Source organism: Leopardus geoffroyi, chromosome C1 (assembly GCF_018350155.1).
Source record: "Leopardus geoffroyi isolate Oge1 chromosome C1, O.geoffroyi_Oge1_pat1.0, whole genome shotgun sequence".
Classification (NCBI taxonomy): domain Eukaryota; kingdom Metazoa; phylum Chordata; class Mammalia; order Carnivora; family Felidae; genus Leopardus; species Leopardus geoffroyi.
Window position 1 is genome coordinate 42,805,186 of NC_059328.1, and position 21,913 is coordinate 42,827,098.

The 21,913-nt window shown below is 37.2% G+C and overlaps 1 protein-coding gene across 2 annotated transcripts in view; it reads left to right on the forward strand.

The window, feature by feature from the left end:
- The window catches only part of SCP2 (sterol carrier protein 2), a 127,623-nt gene that overhangs the window by 53,276 nt on the left and 52,434 nt on the right, over nt 1-21,913 (forward strand). For both annotated transcript variants that reach the window (XM_045477441.1, XM_045477442.1), the window contains exon 11: nt 7,680-7,787. In XM_045477441.1, coding sequence (XP_045333397.1) covers nt 7,680-7,787 — 108 coding nt within the window. The remainder of the gene's footprint in view (nt 1-7,679; nt 7,788-21,913) is intronic.

Here is a 21,913-nt window from a genome sequence, read left to right on the forward strand (position 1 = left end):
GGCACATAGATCACTGGAACAGGAGAGCCCAGAAATAAACCCACTTCTTGTATGGTCAATTAATCCACAACTAAGGAGGCAAGAATATACAATGGGAAAAGACAGTCTCTTCAGTAAATAGTGCTAGGAAAACTGGACAACCAAATTGGACCACTTTCTTACACCATACACAAAAATAAACTCAAAATGGATTAAAGACCTAAAGTTCAGACCTGAAACCATAAAACTTTTAAAAGAAAACGTAGGTGGTCATCTCTTGGACACATTAACCTTAGCAACATTTTAATGGATATGTCTCCTCAGGCAGGGGAAACAAAAGCCACAATAAACTTTTGGGACTACACCAAAATAAAAAGCTTTTACACAGCAAAGGAAGCTATCAACAAAACAAAAAGGCAACTTCCTGAATGGGAGAAGATATTTGCAAATGATATATCTGATGAGTTAATGTCCAACATATATAAAGAATTTATACAAGTCAACATGAAAAAACCCAAATAATCTGATTAAAAAATGGGTAGAGGACCTGAATAGGCATTTTTCCAGAGAAGACATACAGATGGCCAACAGACACATGAAAAAGATTGTGAACATCACTTGTCGTCAGAGAAATGCAAATCAAAGCCGCAATGAGATACCACTTCCCATCAGTCACAATACCGAATATCAAAAAGACGAGAAATAAGTGTTGGCAAGGATGTAGAGAAAAGAGAACACTTATGCACAGTTGATGGGAATATAAATTGTTATAATCACTGTGGAGAACAGTATGGAAGTTCCTCGGAAAATTAAAAATAGAGGGCACCTGGGTGCTTCAGTTGTTAAGCATCTGACTTCAGCTCAGGCCATGATCTCACAGTTTAGGAGTTTGAGCCCCGCATTGGGTGAGCACTAGCCATGCTTTGGGTGAACAGGAGCCCTGCTTTGAGTGAGCCCCGCTTCTCTCTCTCTCTCTCTCTTCCCTTTCTCTCTCTCTGCCCCTCCTGGGATTCTCTCTCTCTCTCTCTCTGCTTCTTGTTCACTTGTGCCCTCTCTCTCTCAAAAAAATAAATAAAAAAAAAATAGAAACATCATGCAATCCAGTAACCCACTACTAGGTATTTACCCAAAGAAAGCAAAAACACTAATTTGAAAAGATATATGCACCCCTGTGTTTATTGCAGCATTATTTACCACAGCCACAATATGGGAGCAACCCAAGTGTCCATCAGTAGATGACTGGATAAAGATGGTGTGTGTGTGTGTGTGTGTGTGTGTGTGTGTGTGTATGTATACACACACACACACATATACGTACATATGTATACATGTATACATATATATACATATACATACACACACATATATATACATATATATGTATGTATATATACATATATATTTACAATGGAATATTACTTGGCCATAAAAAAGAATGAGATCTTGCCATTTGTGACAACATGGATAGATATAGAAGGTATTATGCTAAGTAAAATAAGTCAGACAGAGAAAGTTTAGTTTTCTTCTTTTCTTGGTTTTGGCATTAGAGTTACGTTGGCCTCATAAAACAAATTGACCATTCTATATTTTCTGCAACCATTCTATATTTTCTGACAAAGTTTGTGTAACCTAAAGAATTTACCAATGTAATCAAGTAGTTTTAAGTTTTCTTTTTGGGAAAGTTGTTGATAAAAAAATTTGTTAATAGATATGGGGCTCTTCAGATTTTCTGTGTCTTCCAGTGTCTATCAATTTTTGTAAGTTGTATTTTTAAAGAAATTTACCCATTTCATTTAAGTTGTCAAATTTATTGTCTGAACTTGTGTGAAGTATTCTCGTATTATTCTTTTTTTTTTTTAAGTTTATTTATTTAAAGAGAGAGCGCGAGAGAAAGCAACCATGAGTGGGGAGGGGCAGAGAGAGAGAGAGAGAGAGAGAATCCCAAGCAGCTCCATGCTGTCAGCACAGAGCCTGACTTGGGGCCCTATCCCACAAACTGTGAGATCATGACCTAAGCTGAACTCAAGAGTCAGATGCTTAATCATTTTAAACATTTTAAAAAAATTTTGAACTGAATAATTATGAAATATATCAAATTTTGTAGAAGGTAGCTAAAATACTGCTTAGAGGAAAATGTGCAACTTTAAATATTTACATTTGAAAAGGAGAAAGATCTAAAATAAATGACCTAAGGTTCTCTTGTAAGAAACTTAAAAAAAGAAAAGAAAAGTAAACCCAAAGTAAGTTAAAGAAAGTTAAAATTGAAGAGCCGAAATCAATGAAATGGAAAAAACAGACAATAAAGAAAATTAACAAAGCCAAAGCTGAATCTTCATAAAGCTCAACAAAACTGACAAACCTCTACCTAGGTAGATCAAGAAAAAAGAACACCAATCTCCAATACAAGGAATAAAAAAGAAGTTATCGCTATAGATCCTATAGACATTAAAAGAATAATAGGAGAGGGACACCTGGGTGGCTCAGTTGGTTCAGTGTCCAACTCTTGATTTCGGCTCAGGTCATGATCTCGCATTTCGTGAGATTGAGCCCCACGTTGGGCTCTGTGCTGACAACATGGAACCTGCTTGGGATTCTCTCTCCCTCTCTCTCTGCCCCTCCCTCCCTCAAAATAAATAAATAAACATTAAAAAAATTTAATATCCAGGTATTTAGAATTTTCCTGGATATATTACTGTTAATTGCTTTCTAATTGTGCTATAGTAAGAGAATACACTTTGATTTTGATCCTTTCAAATTTATGATTTTTATTTTATGGCTCAACATGTGGTATATATTGGTGAATTTATCTATCATTGCACTTGGAAATTATGCAGATTCTGCAGTTATCAGATGTAATGTTCTAAACATATCAATTAAATTGAGATGATTGATAGGATTTTTCAGATCTATGTCTCTAATGATTTATTTGTTTTGCTGTTATCATTTGCTGAGAGGGGTGTTAAAATCTCCTACATAAATTGTGGAATGGTCTCTCTCCCTTCTAGCTCTATCAATTTTTGCTTTATTTTGCAAGCACAAGCACATTTATAGTTGTATATCTTCTGTTTTTTTCATTATGAATATCTTGCTTTATGTCTGGTTATAGTCTTTGTTTAGAAGTCTCTTTTTGTCTGACTAACATAGTTGCTCCAGCCTTTTTATGCATATTGTTTGCATGATACATATTTTCTATTCATTGTTTATTGTTGTTTATCTGTATAAGGTATATCTCTTGTAGGTAGTAGTGTATCATTTTTTAGCCTTTGTCAATTTCTACCTTTTTACTGGAGTATTTAAATCTGCTCTAATACAGTAACCATTAACTATATGTAATTATTGAATCCTTGAAATGTGGCTGTTCCAAATTGAGATGTGTTGTGTGAAGTACACATTGGATTTTGAAAACTTAATATGAAAAATAGAATGTAAAGTATTAATTTTTTTACTGCTTACATGTTAAAATGAAATAGTTTGGATATATTGGGTTAAATAAAATGTATATTAAACAAAATATATGTTAGAAAATTTTAAAGTACATATGTGATTTGCATTATATTTCTGTTGGACAGTGTGACTTAGATTATTAAGATCATTAACTTGACCATTTTTATCTCTTACCTGTTGTGCTCTCTGTTTTTTGTTCTGTTCTCCCTCTCCTGCTTTCTTTTGGATTATTTGAATATTTTTATTTTATGTTTTTATTTTTTGGTTTTAAATGTATATTTTTATTTCTTAAAGATAGTTTTTTAAAAAAAGTTTATTTATTTATTTTGAGAGAGAGAGAGCACATGGGGAGGGGCAGAGAGAGAGGGAGAGAGTGAATACCAAGTAGGCTCCACACTGTCAGTACAGAGCCTGATGTGGGGCTCAAACTCAAAAACTGTGGGACATTGACCTGAGCTGAAATCAAAGTCAGAGGCCTAACTTCCTGAACCACCCAGGTGACCCTATTTATTTCTGAGAGAGAGAGAGAGAGAGAGAGAGAGAGAGAGAGAGAGAGAGAATATTCATGCGTATAAGTGGGGGAGAGGTAGAGAGGGAGAGAGAGAATCCCAAGCAGGCTCCACACTGTCAGTGCAGCGCTGGATGCAGGGCTTGATCCCATGAATTGTGAGATCATGACCTGAGCCAAAGTCAAGGGTCAGATTCTTAACCAACTAAGCCACCCAGGCACCCCTATTTGAATACACTTAGTATGACTTTTATTTTGTGTATTGAATTTTGGCCATATCTCTTTAGTTAGTTTCTTTGTTTTTTAATTGTATTGTATTGTATTGTATTGTATTTTCAAGTTAGTTAACATACAGTATAGTCTTGGCTTCAGGAGTAGAACCCAGTGATTCATCTCTTACATATGACACCCAGTGCTCATCCCAACAAGTGCCTTCCTTAATGCTCATCTGCCACCCATTTAACACCCCCAGTTTTTTTGGTTTTTGTTTTTGTTTTAGTGGTTGCAGGGTTTCTTAACCTCAATGTTGTTGATGAATTAGATTATTCTTGGTCTTGGGGGTTGTGTATTGCAGGAAGTTTAGCAGCATTCCTGGTTTCTACCTACTAAATGCCTAATACTTCTAATACATAGAAATAAGGGATCCTCTTCTCTGCCTCTCTCCTCTGTGAACTTTCTCTTTTACTCTCTGACCTATATGGGTTTCTTTTCCTGGTTCCTCTGGTTAGAAAGATGGAGTTTCTGTTAGAGTTTTGGCTACCTATGCTTCCCTACTGCCAGTAATGCTCCAGGATGGTGCTCACCCTTGGAACAAAGCTGTTGAGAGAGCCTAAAAAGAGAAAACTTGGAATTTACCCTTGTATAGTGGCTTCTCCAAGTTGTAACTCTCCATGATTCCCCTGCATTGGTTGACTTTTCAGAGTCTTCAAGTAGTTGTTTTTTGTATTTTATCTAGTGTTTTATATTGTAAACAGTGGGAGACACAGGCTATAGTGAATATATATGCTATGTTGCTTTAGTAGAACTGGAACATAATCTCAAGGTTTTAAATATGTATACATTTTGATATATGATGATGACTTTCAAAATTATATCCCTAGCTTACACCACTTCCCTGATCTCTAGACTTATATGTCCAGCTGCCTATTTTTCAAGAGTTTTTTGGATGTCTCATTAGTATCTCAAATCCACGTCCAAACTGAGCTTCTGCTGTGACCCAGACTTCCTCCTTCCTCAGTCTTCCCCATCCTCCTGTTGCTCCAGTTCCTCTCTTTCTTTCATAGCCCCCTTTGAATCCATCTCTAATTCCTGGTGGCTATGGACTCTGCCTTCTAAATATATCCAGAATACAACCATATCTTACCACTTTTTATCACTACCAGCCTAGTCCAGACCACCGTTATTTCTCACTTACATTATTGCAGTAGTCTCATAACTGGCACCCCTTCTTCTGCCTTGTCTCCTTATGGTTTATTTTCTATAATGAAGCTTTCATGGTCCTGTTAAAAGCATACAGCAGATCAATATCATTCCTCTGATCGTCTTGTTCAGGAGTAAAAGCCAAATGTGATCGGTCCCTTTTATTCCCCTCTCACATCTTTCTGACTTCTACATCTCCGACTCTTTTACTTTGCTGCAGCTGCATTGGGCTCTTTCCTCAAACACTCCAGACTTACTTCTAGCTCAGGGCCTTTCTTTGTTCCACATATCCATATGATTTGCCCCCTTATTCCCTTAAGGTCTTTGACCAAATGTCAAAGTGGAAGACTTCTCCCATAACTTGGTTTAAAATATGAACTCCTTACCCTGTCTTTTTGGTCTCCCAACACTTACTGTTCCCCCTTTCCTGCCTTTACCCCACCCCATGGTGCTTATCACCACTCTGTTATATATCTTACTTTCATTACATATTGTCTGTCTCTTCCTTACACCTCTCCTGACAGTGAAGTTAATTCCATTAGAACGGGGATATTTGCTTCATTATTGCTGTATCCCCTAGTTTCCAGTGCAGTTTTTGGCACATAATTGCTTTCTATTTATTTTCTCATCGGTGGCCCATAAGAATGGTTGTTATAGTACTTTCATCTCTGGATCACTTTTAGTTGATGGGCTCAAGATATTGCCAGTGGAATCTTCTAATACTTAATAGGTTGTATATATTATAAAAAAGAAAATGCAGTGAATTATTCCATTCTTGGGGTTGGTTTGTATTCAGTCTGCTATTACTTGGTATAGTAACAATATTTAGGAGTTCTAAAAGCAGTAATAGCAGGTAGAATACCTGTTATGACCAGAGCCTTGTATCAGGCTCTATGTCAGAAACACCAAAAAATAAAAGAATGCCTCAGTGGATGGTTTTTAATCTACAACCTAGATTTAAAGTGAAATTAGAAGTGTTAGTCATAGGGGTGTCTGGGTGGCTCAGTCAGTGGAGCATGTGACTTTTGATCTCAGGATTGTGAGTTTGAGCCCTACATAGGGTGTAGAAATTACTTAAAAATAAACTCATAAAAAAAAAAAAAAGAAGTGTGAGTCATAAAAAATTTTGTGATTAGTGTGTTTCATTTTACCAATAGAGAAACTCTTTGGTTTTTGAAGGCAATAAAATATATTGGTTAAGAACACGGGCTATGAAGCCAGGCTGCCTGATGATTAATCCTAGATTAGTCCCCTGCTGTTGCCTTGGCTAGTTACTTAACATCTATGTGACTGTTGCCTCATCTGTAAAATGGGAATGATAACACGTACTTCATAGTGTTGAGGATTAAATTATGTAGATACATGTAATAATTAGAACAAGGCCTGACACAAAGGGAGTACATAAAAGCTATTAGCTATCTCCGACAATACCATAACCACCATCTTTCTTTGGAGGTTCCACTTCATTATCAGAAATACCAGCTGGAAGAATATTTTATAGCCTACATGGATTTTTATTTACTCCTTAACCACCTGGAAGAATGACCAGAGAGTTGATAGAAATGTTGAAGCCACCAAGCATGTAATTTTCATTTTCTTTTAAGCTTATGCTTATGGCTCAACAGTATTTTCATCTACTTCATTTCATCCCTTCATTTCATGTCCTATGCTCTCCCCTCGGCTTGCTGGGAATGTTTATAGATCATATAACAGTGCAATTGAAAATAAAAATGAATACATTGGGCACAATTATGGATTTTTAAAGCTGATGCAATTATTTTAGTTATAGTATTGGATCCACTTCCATTCTTCAGGGTCTTTGAATCTCTGTTATATTTGTAGCAATTTTGGAAGCCAGAGAGCTCTTAAGAAATTCTAAATAGGAACTCTGTTTAATGTATGAAATGTTATTAAAATATAAATCTTTATTACTCAGTATTTATTATGTAGCTTTTAGAAGTGCTTATATCAGGGGGTGCCTGGGTGGCTCAGTTGGTTAAGCATCCAACTTCGGCTCAGGTCATGATCTCACTGTCTGTGGGTTCAAGCCCTGTGTCAGCTCTGTGCTGACAGCTCAGAGCCTGGAGACTGCTTTGGATTCTGTGTCTCCCTCTCTCTCTGCCCCTCCCCCATACTCTCTTTCTCAAAAATAAATAAACATTAAAAATTTTTTTTAAAACAGAAGTGCTTATATCAGTTTGATATTAGTTTGAACTGTTAAGAAATGTTTACTATAAGAAGATCTTGGCTATACTGAAATTTAAAAAAAAAAATGTATCACTTGGACCAATGTTATTTTTAACCTTTGTGAATATTATTTTTCCTTTAGGGCAAGGTGGAAAACTGGTTGATAGGGGAGATAATACTTATGGAGGAAAGTGGGTCATAAATCCTAGTGGTGGATTGATTTCAAAGGGACATCCACTGGGAGCTACAGGTAATACTACACACACATTTCCTAATTTTTTTGTTATCATTTTTTATATAAGTGTGAATGGTTTAGCCATTGATTTGAATGAAGGATTGTATTCTCTGAACCTGGTAGCCAGTGCTTTAAATGATTATTTAGTCATTTTATTTTAAATTTTCCTTTAAGTATAGTGCATTTTAATAATCTTAACTGATGAAAATTTGAATTACATGAAACTCTAAATTCAACATACATATATTTTTTAAAATATTTTTTTAATGTTTATTTATTTATTTTGAGAGAGAGAGAGCGAGCGAGCGTGCAAGCAGGGGAGGGCTCAAAGAGAGAGAATCCTAAGCAGGCTCCACACTGTCAGTGCAGAGTCTGATGTGGGGCTCGAACCCATGAACCATGAGATCACAACCCGAGCCCAAGTCAGGCACCTAACTGACTGAGCCACCCAGGCGCCCCAACATACGTATATTTTTTAAGTTTGATTATTTTCAAATAGGTGTACAATTTAAATTAAAATGTTCCAAATAGAGATCTTGCTAGACCTGCTGGATGGATAAGAATAACTTGAAATGAGCACATTATTTGTATATAGTTGTATATGTGGTTGGTGTTACATGGAAATTTTTTTCTCTGGAGAATTGGACTAGAAGTTATGAAATAAGAATTTGACTTTACTGCTGATTGGCCATGTGACTATTTTGATTAGTTATCAATTAGTCAATTAATCACTTTGAATCTTAGTTTCCTTAATTGTAAAATGAAATTATACCAAAAAAGTTTATAAAATAATTTAGTACTAAAATCTGGGATTTGTTTTTATGAAGATAGCTGAGCTTTGTATTTTTTCATATTGTGTTATATATTAAATATTTTATAAATTATTACAAATTCCAAAATAGAGAAGTTAGAATTAACAGTGTATTCATTATAGCAATTAACTGGTTTATTTTTCTTTACCACTTAAATTTAGTAAGCTTATTATCTAGTGAATAGATACTTGTAAACAGAGAGTAAGAGATAGGTAGACAAATGTGCACACATAGATAGTTGCAGTATAAGGTGCCACCTTGTTATTTATTTTGTCTGGTTTGTTCTTTGGTTCTTTTCTCTTTTTTGTGCTTTTTGTTCATTGGGTGTTTTTTAGTATTTTATTTTCTCTTTTCTGTTGAATTATTTCTTTTTCTTATTTCTTAGTGGTTGCTGTAGAATGTGCAACATACATCTTTAATTTAACCACAGTCTACCTTCAAATAATGTTATGCCATTTTACATATAATTAAGGGACTTTTACAACAGCATATTTCCAAGCACTTCCAAAATATTTGTAAACCCCACAGTATACTATTGTTATTATTGCTCTGAACAATCCACTATATTTCGAAGTAATCTGAAAATGAGGGGAATGAGAGTGATATCACTGGGAGTGACAGAATAACAATATCTGACAAATACTCTCCTTTATAAAAGTACTAAGAACACTTGCAAAAATTATCAAGACTGGGGCGCCTGGGTGGCTCAGTTGGTTAAGCCTCCAACTCTATCTCAGCTCAGGTCTTGATCTCAAGGTTGTGAGTTCAAGCCCCACATTGGGCTCCGCACTGGGTGTGAAGCCTACTTAAAAAAAAAATTGTCAAGATCAAGTTTTTACAGAACTCTGGAAATTAACCAAAGGGTTGCAACAATCTGGGGGAACATTTTTAAAAACAGTCTGCTGAATCTCCATAAGAACACTAAGCTTTAATGGCGTTTTGACTTGCTCTAATACCACTCCCCCTTGCCCCAGCTCCATGGTAGTCTTGAAAGCAGTAGCCTGCAATCATGGTAGAAACCAGCAGCCTGGCCAGTACTGGAGGAATCAAAATGGAATTGGAGTTCTTTCAAAGCCCCATTCTTAGAGAATTGTCATTATTTGACCTGTCTGAAAGTTCCCTGGTAAACCATTCTTAAAATGCTTGTCTTTATGTAACCTGACACAGAACTTGCAGAGTATTTTCTCCAGAATCACTTGTTAAGAATAATTAACAACAATTGGCTTAACAACATAGATGCCTGAGGTGCTGATAATTGGGACAAAAGACCCAACCAAAAACCTTAAAAGAAAAAACCGGGGAATGAGATGTCTATTAAGGGTCTTTGAAAAGATCTGACATGTCCCTAAGAATCTAGAACACCCAGTATATACATGAAGATTGTATGTATGTTCAAGGCTTTCTGCATGCTCAGAAAAGACCTAACAAGATCTTAAGCTCTTACCTCTGGCTAACCTTGGGGCTCTGTGCAATTGGGAAGTAGAGGCTAAGGTGAAGTTGTAAACTGCCTGGCTGAGTGCCCCAACACACACACACACACACACACACACACACACACACACACGCAGCTTCAGCAAAAACTGGGAGACTTATTAGTTCCAGACACTTAAGAAAATCTCTGTCCAGCCATTAGCTAACCACTAAGGTAACCAAGAAGAAAATATAATGATCAATTGTGACAAAGAATACAGACTTTACAGAATCAGTTTGGAAAAGTCAACAACAACAAACTCTGAGAAAGGGGAAGAATCTGATTTCTAGAGTTGCCATGTTGTATTATATAAAATAGCCAGTTTTTAACAAAAAAATGTGAGACATGCAAAGAAACAAGAAAGTATGGCCCATACATAGGAGAAAAACAGTCAATAGGAACTGAGGTAGCCCAAGCTTTGGATTTACTAGACAAAGACAATCATCTACTTAAGTGTGTTCAAAGAATTAAAGGAAGCTATATCTAAAGAACTAAAGGAAAGTGTCACAACCAAATAGAAAATATCAATTACTAGGTAGAAATTATAGAAAAGAACCAAGTATATTCTGGCATTGAGAAGTATAGTAACTGGAATGAAAAATTCACTAGAGGGTCTCAATACCAAATATGAGCAGGCAGAAGAAAAAATCAGTAAAAGTTTTAGGTAGGTCAATTGAAATTATCCAGGCTGATGAACAGAAAAAAAAAAAAAAAAGAAGAAGAAAAATGAACAGAGCCTCAGAGACCTGTGGGACCCCAGCAACACTAATAGCATAAACGTAGTGACCTCAGAAGGAGAGGAGAAAAAGGGGCAGAGAGAATATTTGAAGAAATAATGGCTGATAACTCCCCAAACTTGAGGAAAAAACATTTATATGCATATTGAAGAAGTTCAACAAACTTCAAGTAGGAATACCTCAAAGAGATTTACACTTAGACACGTCATAGTCAAACTGTTGGAAGTAAAAGTATATTGGAAACATCATGGGGGGAAGATTCATCATGTACAAGCATTCCTCAGTAAGGCTTAACAGCTGATTTTGTTTCAGAAACTATTGAAGCAGTGTGATGAAAGAAAGTGCTAAGGAACAATTCTGTATTCAGTGAAACTACCCTTTATTTATTTATTTATTTTTTCAACATTTATTTTTTTTGGGACAGAGAGAGACAGAGCATGAACAGGGGAGGGGCAGAGAGAGAGGGAGACACAGAATCGGAAACAGGCTCCAGGCTCTGAGCCATCAGCCCAGAGCCCGACGCGGGGCTCGAACTCACGGACCGCGAGATCGTGACCTGGCTGAAGTCGGACGCTTAACCGACTGCGCCACCCAGGCGCCCGAAACTACCCTTTAAAAATGAAGGAGGGGGCACTGGGTGGCTCAGGCAGTTGAGCAACGGACTCTTAATTTCAGTTTAGGTCATAATCTCATGGTTCATGGGATCGAGCCCCATGTCAGGCTCAGTGCTGACAGCATGGAGCCTGCTTGGAATTCTCTCTCTCTGTCTCTCTCTGCCCCTCCCCGACTAGCACATGCACATGTGTGTGCATGTGGGTGCGTACTCTGTCTCTATAAATATTAAAAATAAATAAATAAATAAAAATGAAGGAGAAATGAGGACATTCCCAGATAAACAAAAATTGAGAGAATTTATCACTAGACCTCTCCTATAAGAAATCCTTTATAAAGAGATAGTGAAATGAAAGAACACTATATACAGCAATCCAGGCCTTCCTAAAGAAGGAAGAAAGGTCTCAGATACACAACCTAACCTTACACCTTAAAGAGCTGGGAAAAGATGAGCAAATAAAACCCAAAACCAGCAGAAGACAGGAAATAATAAAGATTAGAGCAGAAATTAATGCTATTGAAACCAAAACAAACAAACAAACAAACAAAAAAAACCCCAGTAGAACAGATCAATGAAACCAGAAGCTGGTTCTTTGAAAGAATTAACAAAATTGATAAACCCCTAGCCAGTTTGATCAAAAAGAAAAAGGAAAGGACCCAAATAAATAAAATCAAGAATGAAACAGGAGAAATCACAACCAACACAGCAGAAATAAAAACAATAATAAGAAAATACTCTGAGCAATTATACACCAGTAAAATGGGCAATCTGGAAGAAATGGACAAATTCCTAGAAACATATACACTACCAAAACTGAAACAGGAAGAAATAGAAAGTTTGAACACACCCATAACCAGTAAAGAAATTGGATTAGTAATCAAAAATCTCCCAAAAAACAAGAGCCCAGGGCCAGATGGCTTTCCCCGGGGAATTCTACCAAAGATTTAAGGAAGAGTTAACACCTATTCTCTTGAAGCTGTTCCAAAAAATAAAAATGGAAGGAAAATTTCAAAACTCTTTCTATGAAGCCAGCATTACCTTGATTGCAAAACCAGACAAAGACCCCACTAAAAAGAACTATAGACCAATTTCCCTGATGAACATGGATGCAAAAATCCTCAAGATATTAGCCAACTGGATCCAACAATACATTAAAAAAATTATTCACCACGACCAAGTGGGATTTATACCTGGGATGCAGGACTGGTTTAATATTCGCAAAACAATCAATGTGATTCATCACATCAATAAAAGAAAGGACAAGAATCATATGATCCTCTCAATAGATGCAGAGAAAGCATTTGACAAAATACAGCATCCTTTCTTGATAAAAACCCTCGAGAAAGTAGGGATAGAAGGATCATACCTTGAGATCATAAAAGCCATATAGGAAAGACCCAACACTAATATCATCCTCAGTGGGGAAAACTGAGAGCTTTCCCCCTAAGGTCAGGAACAAGACAGGGGTGTCTACTCTCGCCACTGTTATTCAACAAAGTATTAGAAGTCTTAGCCTCAGCCATCAGACAACACAAAGATATAAAGGCATCCAAATTGGCCAGGAGGAGGTCAAACATTCACTCTTTGCAGATGACATGATACCCAAATGGAAAACCCAAAAGATTCCACCAAAAAACTGCTAGAACTGATTCATGCATTCAGCAAAATTTCAGGATATAAAATCAATGCACAGAAATCGGTTGCATTCCTATACACCAACAATGAATCAACAGAAAGAGAAATCAAGGAATTGATCCCATTTACAATTGTGCCAAAAACCATAAAATGCCTAGGAATAAATCTAACCAAAGAGGTGAAATATCTATACACTGAAAACTATAGAAATTTTATGAAAGAAATTGAAGAAGAAACAAATGAAAAACAAATGGAAAAATGTTCCATGCTCCTAGGTTGGAAGAACAAATATTATTAAAATGTCAATACTACCCAAAGCAATCTACATAGTCAATGTAATCCCTATCAAAATAACACCAGCATTCTTCACAGAGCTAGAGCAAACAATTCTAAAATTTGTATGGAACCAGAAAAGACCCTGAATAATCAAAGCAATCTTGAAAAAGAAGACCAAAGCAGGAGGCATCACAGTCCTGGATTTCAAGCTGCATTATAAAGCTGTAATCATCAAGACAGTTTGGTACTGGCACAAAAACAGACACTCAGATCAATGGAACAGAATAGAGAACCCAGAAATGGACCCACAAACATATGGCCAACTATCTTTCACAAAGCAGGAAAGAATATCCAATGGAATAAAGACAGTCTCTTCAGCAAGTGGTGCTGGGAAAACTGGAAAGTGACATGCAGAAAAATGAACCTGGACCACTTTCTTACACCATACACAAAAATAAACTCAAAATGGATGAAAAACCTCAATGTAAAACAGGAAGCCATCAAAATCCTCGAGGAGAAAGCAGGCAAAACCTCTTTGATCTTGGCCCCAGCAATTTCTTACTCAACATATCTCTGGAGGCAAGGGAAACAAAAACAAAAATGAACTATTGGACCTCATAAAAATAAAAAGCTTCTTCACAGCGAAGGAAACAATCAGCAAAACTAAAAGGCAGCCGACAGAATGGGAGAAGATGTTTGCAAATGACATATCAGATAAAGGGTTAGTATCCAAAATCTATAAAGAACTTATCAAACTCCACACCCAAAAAATCCAAAAAATAATCCAGTGAAGAAATGGGCAAAAGACATGAATAGACACTTCTCCAAAGAAGACATCCAGATGCCAACCGACACATGAAAAACTGTTCAACTTCACTTATCATCAGGAAAATACAAATCAAAACCACAATGAGATACCACCTCACACATGTCAGAATGGTTAACATTAACAACTCAGGCAACAACAGATGTTGGCGAGGATGTGGAGAGAGAGGATCTCTTTTGCACTGCTGGTGGGAATGCAAACTGGTCCCATACTCTGGGACACAGTATGGAGGTTCCTCAAAAAATTAAAAATAGAGGGGCGCCTGGGTGGCTCCGCTGGCTATGCAGCTGACTTCAGCTCAGGTCATGGTCTTGCAGTTTGTATGTTCGAGCCCCGCGTCAGGCTTTGTGCTGACAGCTTAGAGCCTGGAACCTGCTTCAGATTCTGTGCCTCACTCTCTCTGCCCCTCCCCCACTCACATTCTGTCTCTCTCTCCTTCAAAAATAAATAAACATTAAAAAATTAAAAAAAATTAAAAGTAGAACTACCCTACAACCCAGCAGTTGAACTACTAAGTATTTATCCAAAGGATATAGCTATGCTGTTTCGAAGGGACACATGCACCCCAATGTTTATAGCAGCACTATCAACAATAGCCAAAGTATGGAAAGAGCCCAAATGTCCATCAATGGATGAATGGATATAGAAGATGTGGTATATCTATACAATAGAGTATTACTCAGCAATCAGAAAGAATGAAATCTTGCCATTTGCAACTATGTGGATAGGAACTAGAGGGTATTATGTGAAGCAAAATTAGTCAGAGAAAGATAAGTATCATATGAATTCACTCATATGAGGACTTTAAGACACAGAACAGATGAACATAAGAGAAGGGAAGCAAAAATAATATAAAAACAGGGAGGGGGACAAAACATAAGAGACTCTTAAATATGGAGAGCAAACAGAGGGTTACTAGAGGGGTTGTAGGAGGGGGATGGGCTAAATGGGTAAGGGGCATTAAGGAATCTACTCCTGAAATCACTGTTGCCCTATATGCTAACTAACTTGGACATAAATTTAAAAAATAAAAAAAAAATTAACAGCAGGAATAAACCCATAGCAAAATGAGAAAGAAAAAAAAAAAAAAAGAAAACACTAGACAGTGGAATAAAGAGCATATGAAGAAATACAGAGCATTAGTAGTAGCATTAGTAGTAGGTGTATTTGTAAATATAAAGACAATAGCAGTACATTATTTTGGCATGTTTCTCCCCTCCTGTCCAGCTACATGAAGCAATAATCTGAGTTGATAGACATACAATGCATAAAAATGTTATTTGTATGACAGTGACAACACAAAGGAGGGTGGAGATAACATAGCTGACCATTTTTGCATACTATTGAAGTTAAGTTGGAGGGGCACCTGGGTGGGTTAGCCAGTTAAGCGTCTGACTTGGGCTCAGGTCATGATCTCACAGTTCATGAGTTTGAGCCCTGTGTCTGGCTCTGTGCTTACAGCTCAGAGCCTGGAACCTGCTTCGGATTCTGTGTCTCCCTCTCTCTCTGCCTCTCCTACATTCATTCTCTATCTCTCTCTCTCAAAAAAAATAAACATTAAAAAAAAAAAGAAATTATGTTGGTATTAATTCAAACTAGGTTGGTATAAATTAAGATGTTAATTGTAATTCCTAGAGTAACCACTAAAAAATAGCTTTCAAACATATAGGAAAGAGCGCTGCCTGGGTGGCTTAGTTGGTTAAGTGTCCAACTTCAGCTTAGGTTATGATTTCATCCTTCGTGGGTTCAAGCCCTGCATTGGACTCTGTACTGACAGTTCAGAGCCTGGAGCCTGCTTCGGATTCTGTGTCTCCCTCTCTCTCTGCCCCTCCCCTGCTTTGCTCTCTTTCTGTCTCTCAAAAATAAATAAATGTTAAGAAAAAACATATGGGAAAGATAGTGAAAAAATATATAGTAAAATGACAAAGAATGAAAATGGTATACTAGAAAATACATATTTAATACACAAGAAGGAAATAATGGAGAAATAGAGGGATTAAAAAAGACAAAATTTTAAGAGAATGAGAAAATAAACCAGACTGAGAGAAAATATTTGCAAAAGACCTATCTGCTAAAGGACTATTATCTAAAAGATACAAAGAATTCTTATAAAGTAAATAATAAGAAAATGAACAATATGATTAAAAATTGGGCAAAAGACCCAAACAGACACTTCACCAAAGAAGATATAGAGTGTCAAATAAGCATGTGGAAAGATCTTTAACATCATATGTCATTAGGGAATTGCAAATTAAAACCATAGGATACCATTACATACCTATTAGAATGTCCCGGATCCAAAATGGTGACAACACCAAATGCTGGCAAGTTTTTACAAAATGAAATATTCCCTACACTTATCATGAGCACTGAGTAATGTGTAGAATTGTTGAATCGCTATACTGTGCACCTGAAACTAATATAACACTGCATGTTAACTATAATGGAGTAAAATTAAAAACTTAATAAAAAAAATGAAACATCCTCCACCATACAATTCAGGAGTTGTGCTCATTGACATTCACCCACATGAGTTGAAAACTTATGTCCACATAAAAATCTGCACATGGATGTTTATAGCAGCTTTATTTAAATTGCCAAAACTTAGAAGCAACCAAAATGTCCTTCAGAAGGTGAATGAATACATAAATGATGGTGCATCCAGACAATAGAATATTAGTCATTGCTAACAAAATATTAGCTATCAAGTATTGAAAAGACATGGAGGAACCTTATGTGCATATTACTTAGGTGAAAGAAGCTGATCTGAAAAGGCTACATACTCATATGATTCCGAATGTATAACATTCTGGAAAAGGTAAAACTATGGAAGTAGTAGAAGGATCATGTGTTAGAGGAGAGGGAAGGAAGAAGGTATACGGCATAGAGGAAAAAGGCATGAGACTGTTCTGTGTGATACTACAGTGGCAGCTACATGTGATTATACATTTGTCAAATGTATACAACACCAGAAACCAGGTGGTGAGCTTAGCTTTCAGGTCAATGGAACTATTGTTGTATCTAAGACTGCTAAACTAGCAGAACCCAAAGTTTCAGGAATGACAAAATTTTCCTAGTAGATTATTAGGGATAACAGTGAGAGGAGCTACTCCCTTTTCCATCTTTTGATCCTTTTTGTAGTGACTATAGAGAAATAGCACCACTAATTCAAAACATGTTCCACATTTTGGAGGGTGTGACTCCAGCACTACAAAGTGCTGCTGGTACCATTATAGAGTCTTCAGAAGGCTTTTACATTATACTATCAGATCAGCTGCTTCAGGGTGATAGACTACATTGTAAGCCCAATGAATGCTGTGAATAGGTGTTCATCCCTGTATTCATTTATTGAGGCTATTAAATGAGCTTCTTAACCAGAGAAAATACTATTTGGAATACCATGTTGGCAAATCCAGCACAAAGATCAAGAATAAAACCCTAGGAGATATAAAAATTAAAGGTATAGGTGGAGAGGAAGATACATTTAAGAATAATAAGAATATATGGTCAGTTATTCAAGGGAGGAATGTCAGGCCAGAAAAGTTAAGTCATCAGGCCAGAAAAGTTAAATTGATAGAGTGAAAAGTGTCCTTTGGATTTCACTATTATCAAGCCGTTGGAAGTACTGGAACAATTTTATTGAAATGTTTTGCTAGAAACACATGGGAATGCAGAAATAAATAGAAGTGAGAAAGTAGCAACAATAGTGCAGATTAACTTTTAGGAGCAGTGGCTGTGAATGGAAAGGTTGATGTTGTAGGGGTGTGTTCTGTATGACTGAAGTCTTGGATTTGATCTTAGCCTCTTCATTCTTTTCAGTATACAGCTTTGTTGCTCCTAGTTTTTGTTGTTTTTAATATGTAAAATGGGAATAAATAAACAACCTATATCTACCTTACAGAGTTGTTCTGTGGATTAAATTAGGAAATATGTATATGTGAAGTATATAGCACAATTCCCAAAATGGGGTAGAAAAACAATAACTGCTAGTATTCTCCTCCTACAATTTCTGTAAAAGGATGCCATATTGGATCTAGGTAACTGTTTGTAGTTGGTAATAAAGTCATTGTTTGTATCACAACATGGAAAATGTATAACTATTTCAGGAGAACAACATTCTTTAATTTGTAGAGAAAGTAATTTTTCTTCTAGTATGACAGCCTCAAGGCATTAATTTCTCTATATAATTATTTTACCCAGTACTACACAGACATTTTTAAACTACTTTTCTGCCTTTAGTAATTAGACTAAACTCTTTCCTTTATCCCTCCAAAGAGGTAGGTCATACGTCAATGTTGACTTTTTGCTAATGGGACATGAAGAAGTCTGAGTGATAATAAATATTTCCGTGGTATGGTCATTGAAGCCCCATAGAGTTGTAGTTTGCACTTCTGGGAAAGATGGTGAAGTAGAAAGACCCTAAGTTCACTTTGTCCCATGGATACAAGTAGATAACACCTACCTTGGTGTAAATAACCCAGAAAATGACTTGAAGAATGACAGAACACACTCTCCACAGCTAAACATAGAGAAGAGGCCACATTGAAGAGCATAGGAAGTGGGCAGATGTGTTTGGAAGCTAAACAGATGTGCAGGACTGTCTACAGGAGGGAGGGACACTGCAGGTGCAGAGAGGAGAGAGAAACAGACCTTTGTACCAGGCACCTCAGGCATGGGACTCCTGCATGGTGAAGACAAATCCCCATAACATTTGGTTGTGAAAACCAGAGGGGTCAAAATTTTCAAGTTCTTACAATTATCAGGGCTGGAATTTTAAAAATCAGTGGGCTCCGCTCTGGGAGAACTGGGTTGGTCATGGCAAACTGAGTCCCTGCCCTTATAGAAATAGCACAACATACATACCCGTGGAGATACAGCATAGAAACAGTGGTCTGAAAAAAATCTGGGGTATATAGGAGGGAGATTTATATACTCATCTCAGAACATGTACTAGAAGGGCAGGGATCTTTGGGAGACTTCTCCAAGAACAAAAGAGCTAGCAGGTGCCATTTCCCTCTCCTACCCCCAGCCTAGACACATGGACATATATGGGAAACAGCACAGTGCCAACACTTTCCACCTAGCTTGCTAACAGCATGCCCAGCCTCCACAGGTCTACCCCCTGCAACCTGGCTGGCATCTGTAGGAGTTTTACCGGGCAGTTGCAGGTCCCCTCCTGCAGTGGACCAGCACAGACTTTGCTGCCACTGCATGCCCTGCCCCCACATTCTCCTGTGGACCAGCCTCTTCCCATATACTTTTGGCTGGAGTCAACACAAAGCAGTGCCACAAGCCTGGCAGTGTGCAAGCATCCCCAAGAGGGGTTGGCACCACTCCAAAGTGACTCTTGCCCTGGAGAGAAGGGAAGATACCCACATATACCAATCCAGCTGCAGTTGCAGCAGTGGGCTGGGGGCATATACCTGGTCTCACTATAGTCCCTGCTCACCAATGAAAGCTTCTCAGGGGACAACACAGGAAAAGTGCCAATGCTCTGCTGTTTGTTGTTACTGCATCTCTAGCAAATGCCTGATCTGACTTACTCAAGCCCAAGGCAGCCCCAAACTGGCCCACTAACAACACAGGGACCAAACACTGTCTGCAACAGGCAAAGAGAGCCATTGCAGAGGATGGGACTGAAGGCAAAAGCAGCTCAGGCACCATAGTAGGATGCAAGCAACACACATAAAAGGCACCCCTGAAGTGCCAGGTTCGGGTGAACAGGGGACATTGCATTGCAGGGCACTACAGGACCTCTTCTTCATAAGGCTACTACTTTCAAGAGCAGGAGACATAGTTGACTTTCCTAACACATAGACGCTCACAGAGGGGTAGACAAAATAAGGAGACAAAAGAATATGTCCCAAATGAAAGAACAAGATAAAAGCACAGTAAGAGAGCTAAATAAAACAGAGATAAATAAGTGGTATGCCTGATAGAGAATTAAAGTAATGGTCATAAAAATACTCACTGGACTTGGGAAAAGAGTGAAGGACCTCAGTGAGACCCTCAACAGAGATGGAAAACAAAAAAAAAGAACCAATCAGAGATGAATAACTCAATAACTGAAATTAAAAATACACTAGATGGAATCAACAGTAGACTAAAGGAGGCAGAAGAATGGATTAGCAACCTGGAGTACAGAGTAATGGAAAGCAATCAAGCTGAACAGGAGAGAGAAAAAATAATAATACTAAATGAAAATAGGGAACTCAGTGACTCCATCAAGCATAATAACATTTGCATGCTAGGGATCCCAGATGGAGAAGAGAGAGAAGATGGGGCAGAAAATGTATTTGAAGAAATAATAGCTGAAAACTTAACAAATCTGGGAAAGGAAACGGAAATCCAGACCCAGGAAGCACAGAGAGTCCCCAACAAAATCAACCCAAGGGGGTCCACATCAAGACATGTAGTAATTAAAATACAAAAAGTAGTGATACAGAAAGAGATAATTTTAAAAGCATGAAGAAAAAAGAAAACCAGGGGCACCTGGGTGGCTCAGTTGGTTGAGCGTCCGACTTCAACTCAGGTCACGATCTCGTGGTCCGTGAGTTCGAGCTTCATGTCAGGCTCTGGGCTGATGCCTCAGAGCCTGGAGCCTGCTTCGAATTCTGTGTCTCCCTCCCTCTCTGCCCCTTCCCCGTTCATGCTCTGTCTCTCTCTGTCTCAAAAATAAATAAAAACGTTAAAAAAAAAAAAAAAGAAAAAAGAAAACCATTACATACAGGGGAAATCCTATAAGGCTGTTAGCTGATTTTTTAGCTGAAACTTTGCAGGCCAGAGGGAAATGGCATGATATATTCAAAGTGCTTAAAAAAAAAAGAAAACCTGCAACCAAGAATATTCTATTCAGCAAGGCCGTCTTTCAGAATAGGAGAGATAAAGAGTTTTCCAGACAAACACAAGTTAAAGGAGTTCATGACCACTAAACCAGCCCTATAAGAAACGTTAAAGGGGACTCTTTGAGTAGAAAGGAAAGATCATAAGTAGGAGTAAGAAAAGTAGGAAGCACAAAAGCAGTAAAAATAAGTATACCTATAAAAATAAGTCAAGAGATTCACAGAATAAAGGATGTAAATTATGACACCCTATACCTAAAATATGGGGTTGGGGAGGAGAGTAAATAATAGGTTCAAACTTAAGTGATTATCAACTGAACATGCACCGTTGTATGCATAAAATGTTACATATAAACCTAATAGTAACCACAAATCAAAAACCAGTTTTTGCATTACATAATGCAAAAAATAAATAGAAAAGAATCCGTTGTATGCATAAAATGTTACATATAAACCTAATAGTAACCACAAATCAAAAACCAGTTTTTGCATTACATAATGCAAAAAATAAATAGAAAAGAATCCGAGTATATCACTAAAGCCAGCAAACCGTGAGAGAAGAGAGCAAGAGAAGAAAGGAACAGAGAAGAACTACAAAAACAAACATAAAACAAGTAACAAAATGACAATAAGTATATACCTATAAATAATTACTTTAAATGTAAATGGACTAAACACTCCAATGAAAAGACACAAGGTGATGGAATGGATAAGAAAGCAAGACCATCTACATGCTGCCTACAGGAAACTGAAACGCTAACTTGAAAAGATAAATGCATCCCTATATAAATTGCAGCTTTTTTTTTTACAATAGCTAAATTATGGAAGCAGCCCAAGTGTCCATCAATAGATGAATGGATAAAGATGTACTATATATAATGGATTATTACTCAGACATAAAAAAAATGAAACCTTGCCATTTGCAACAG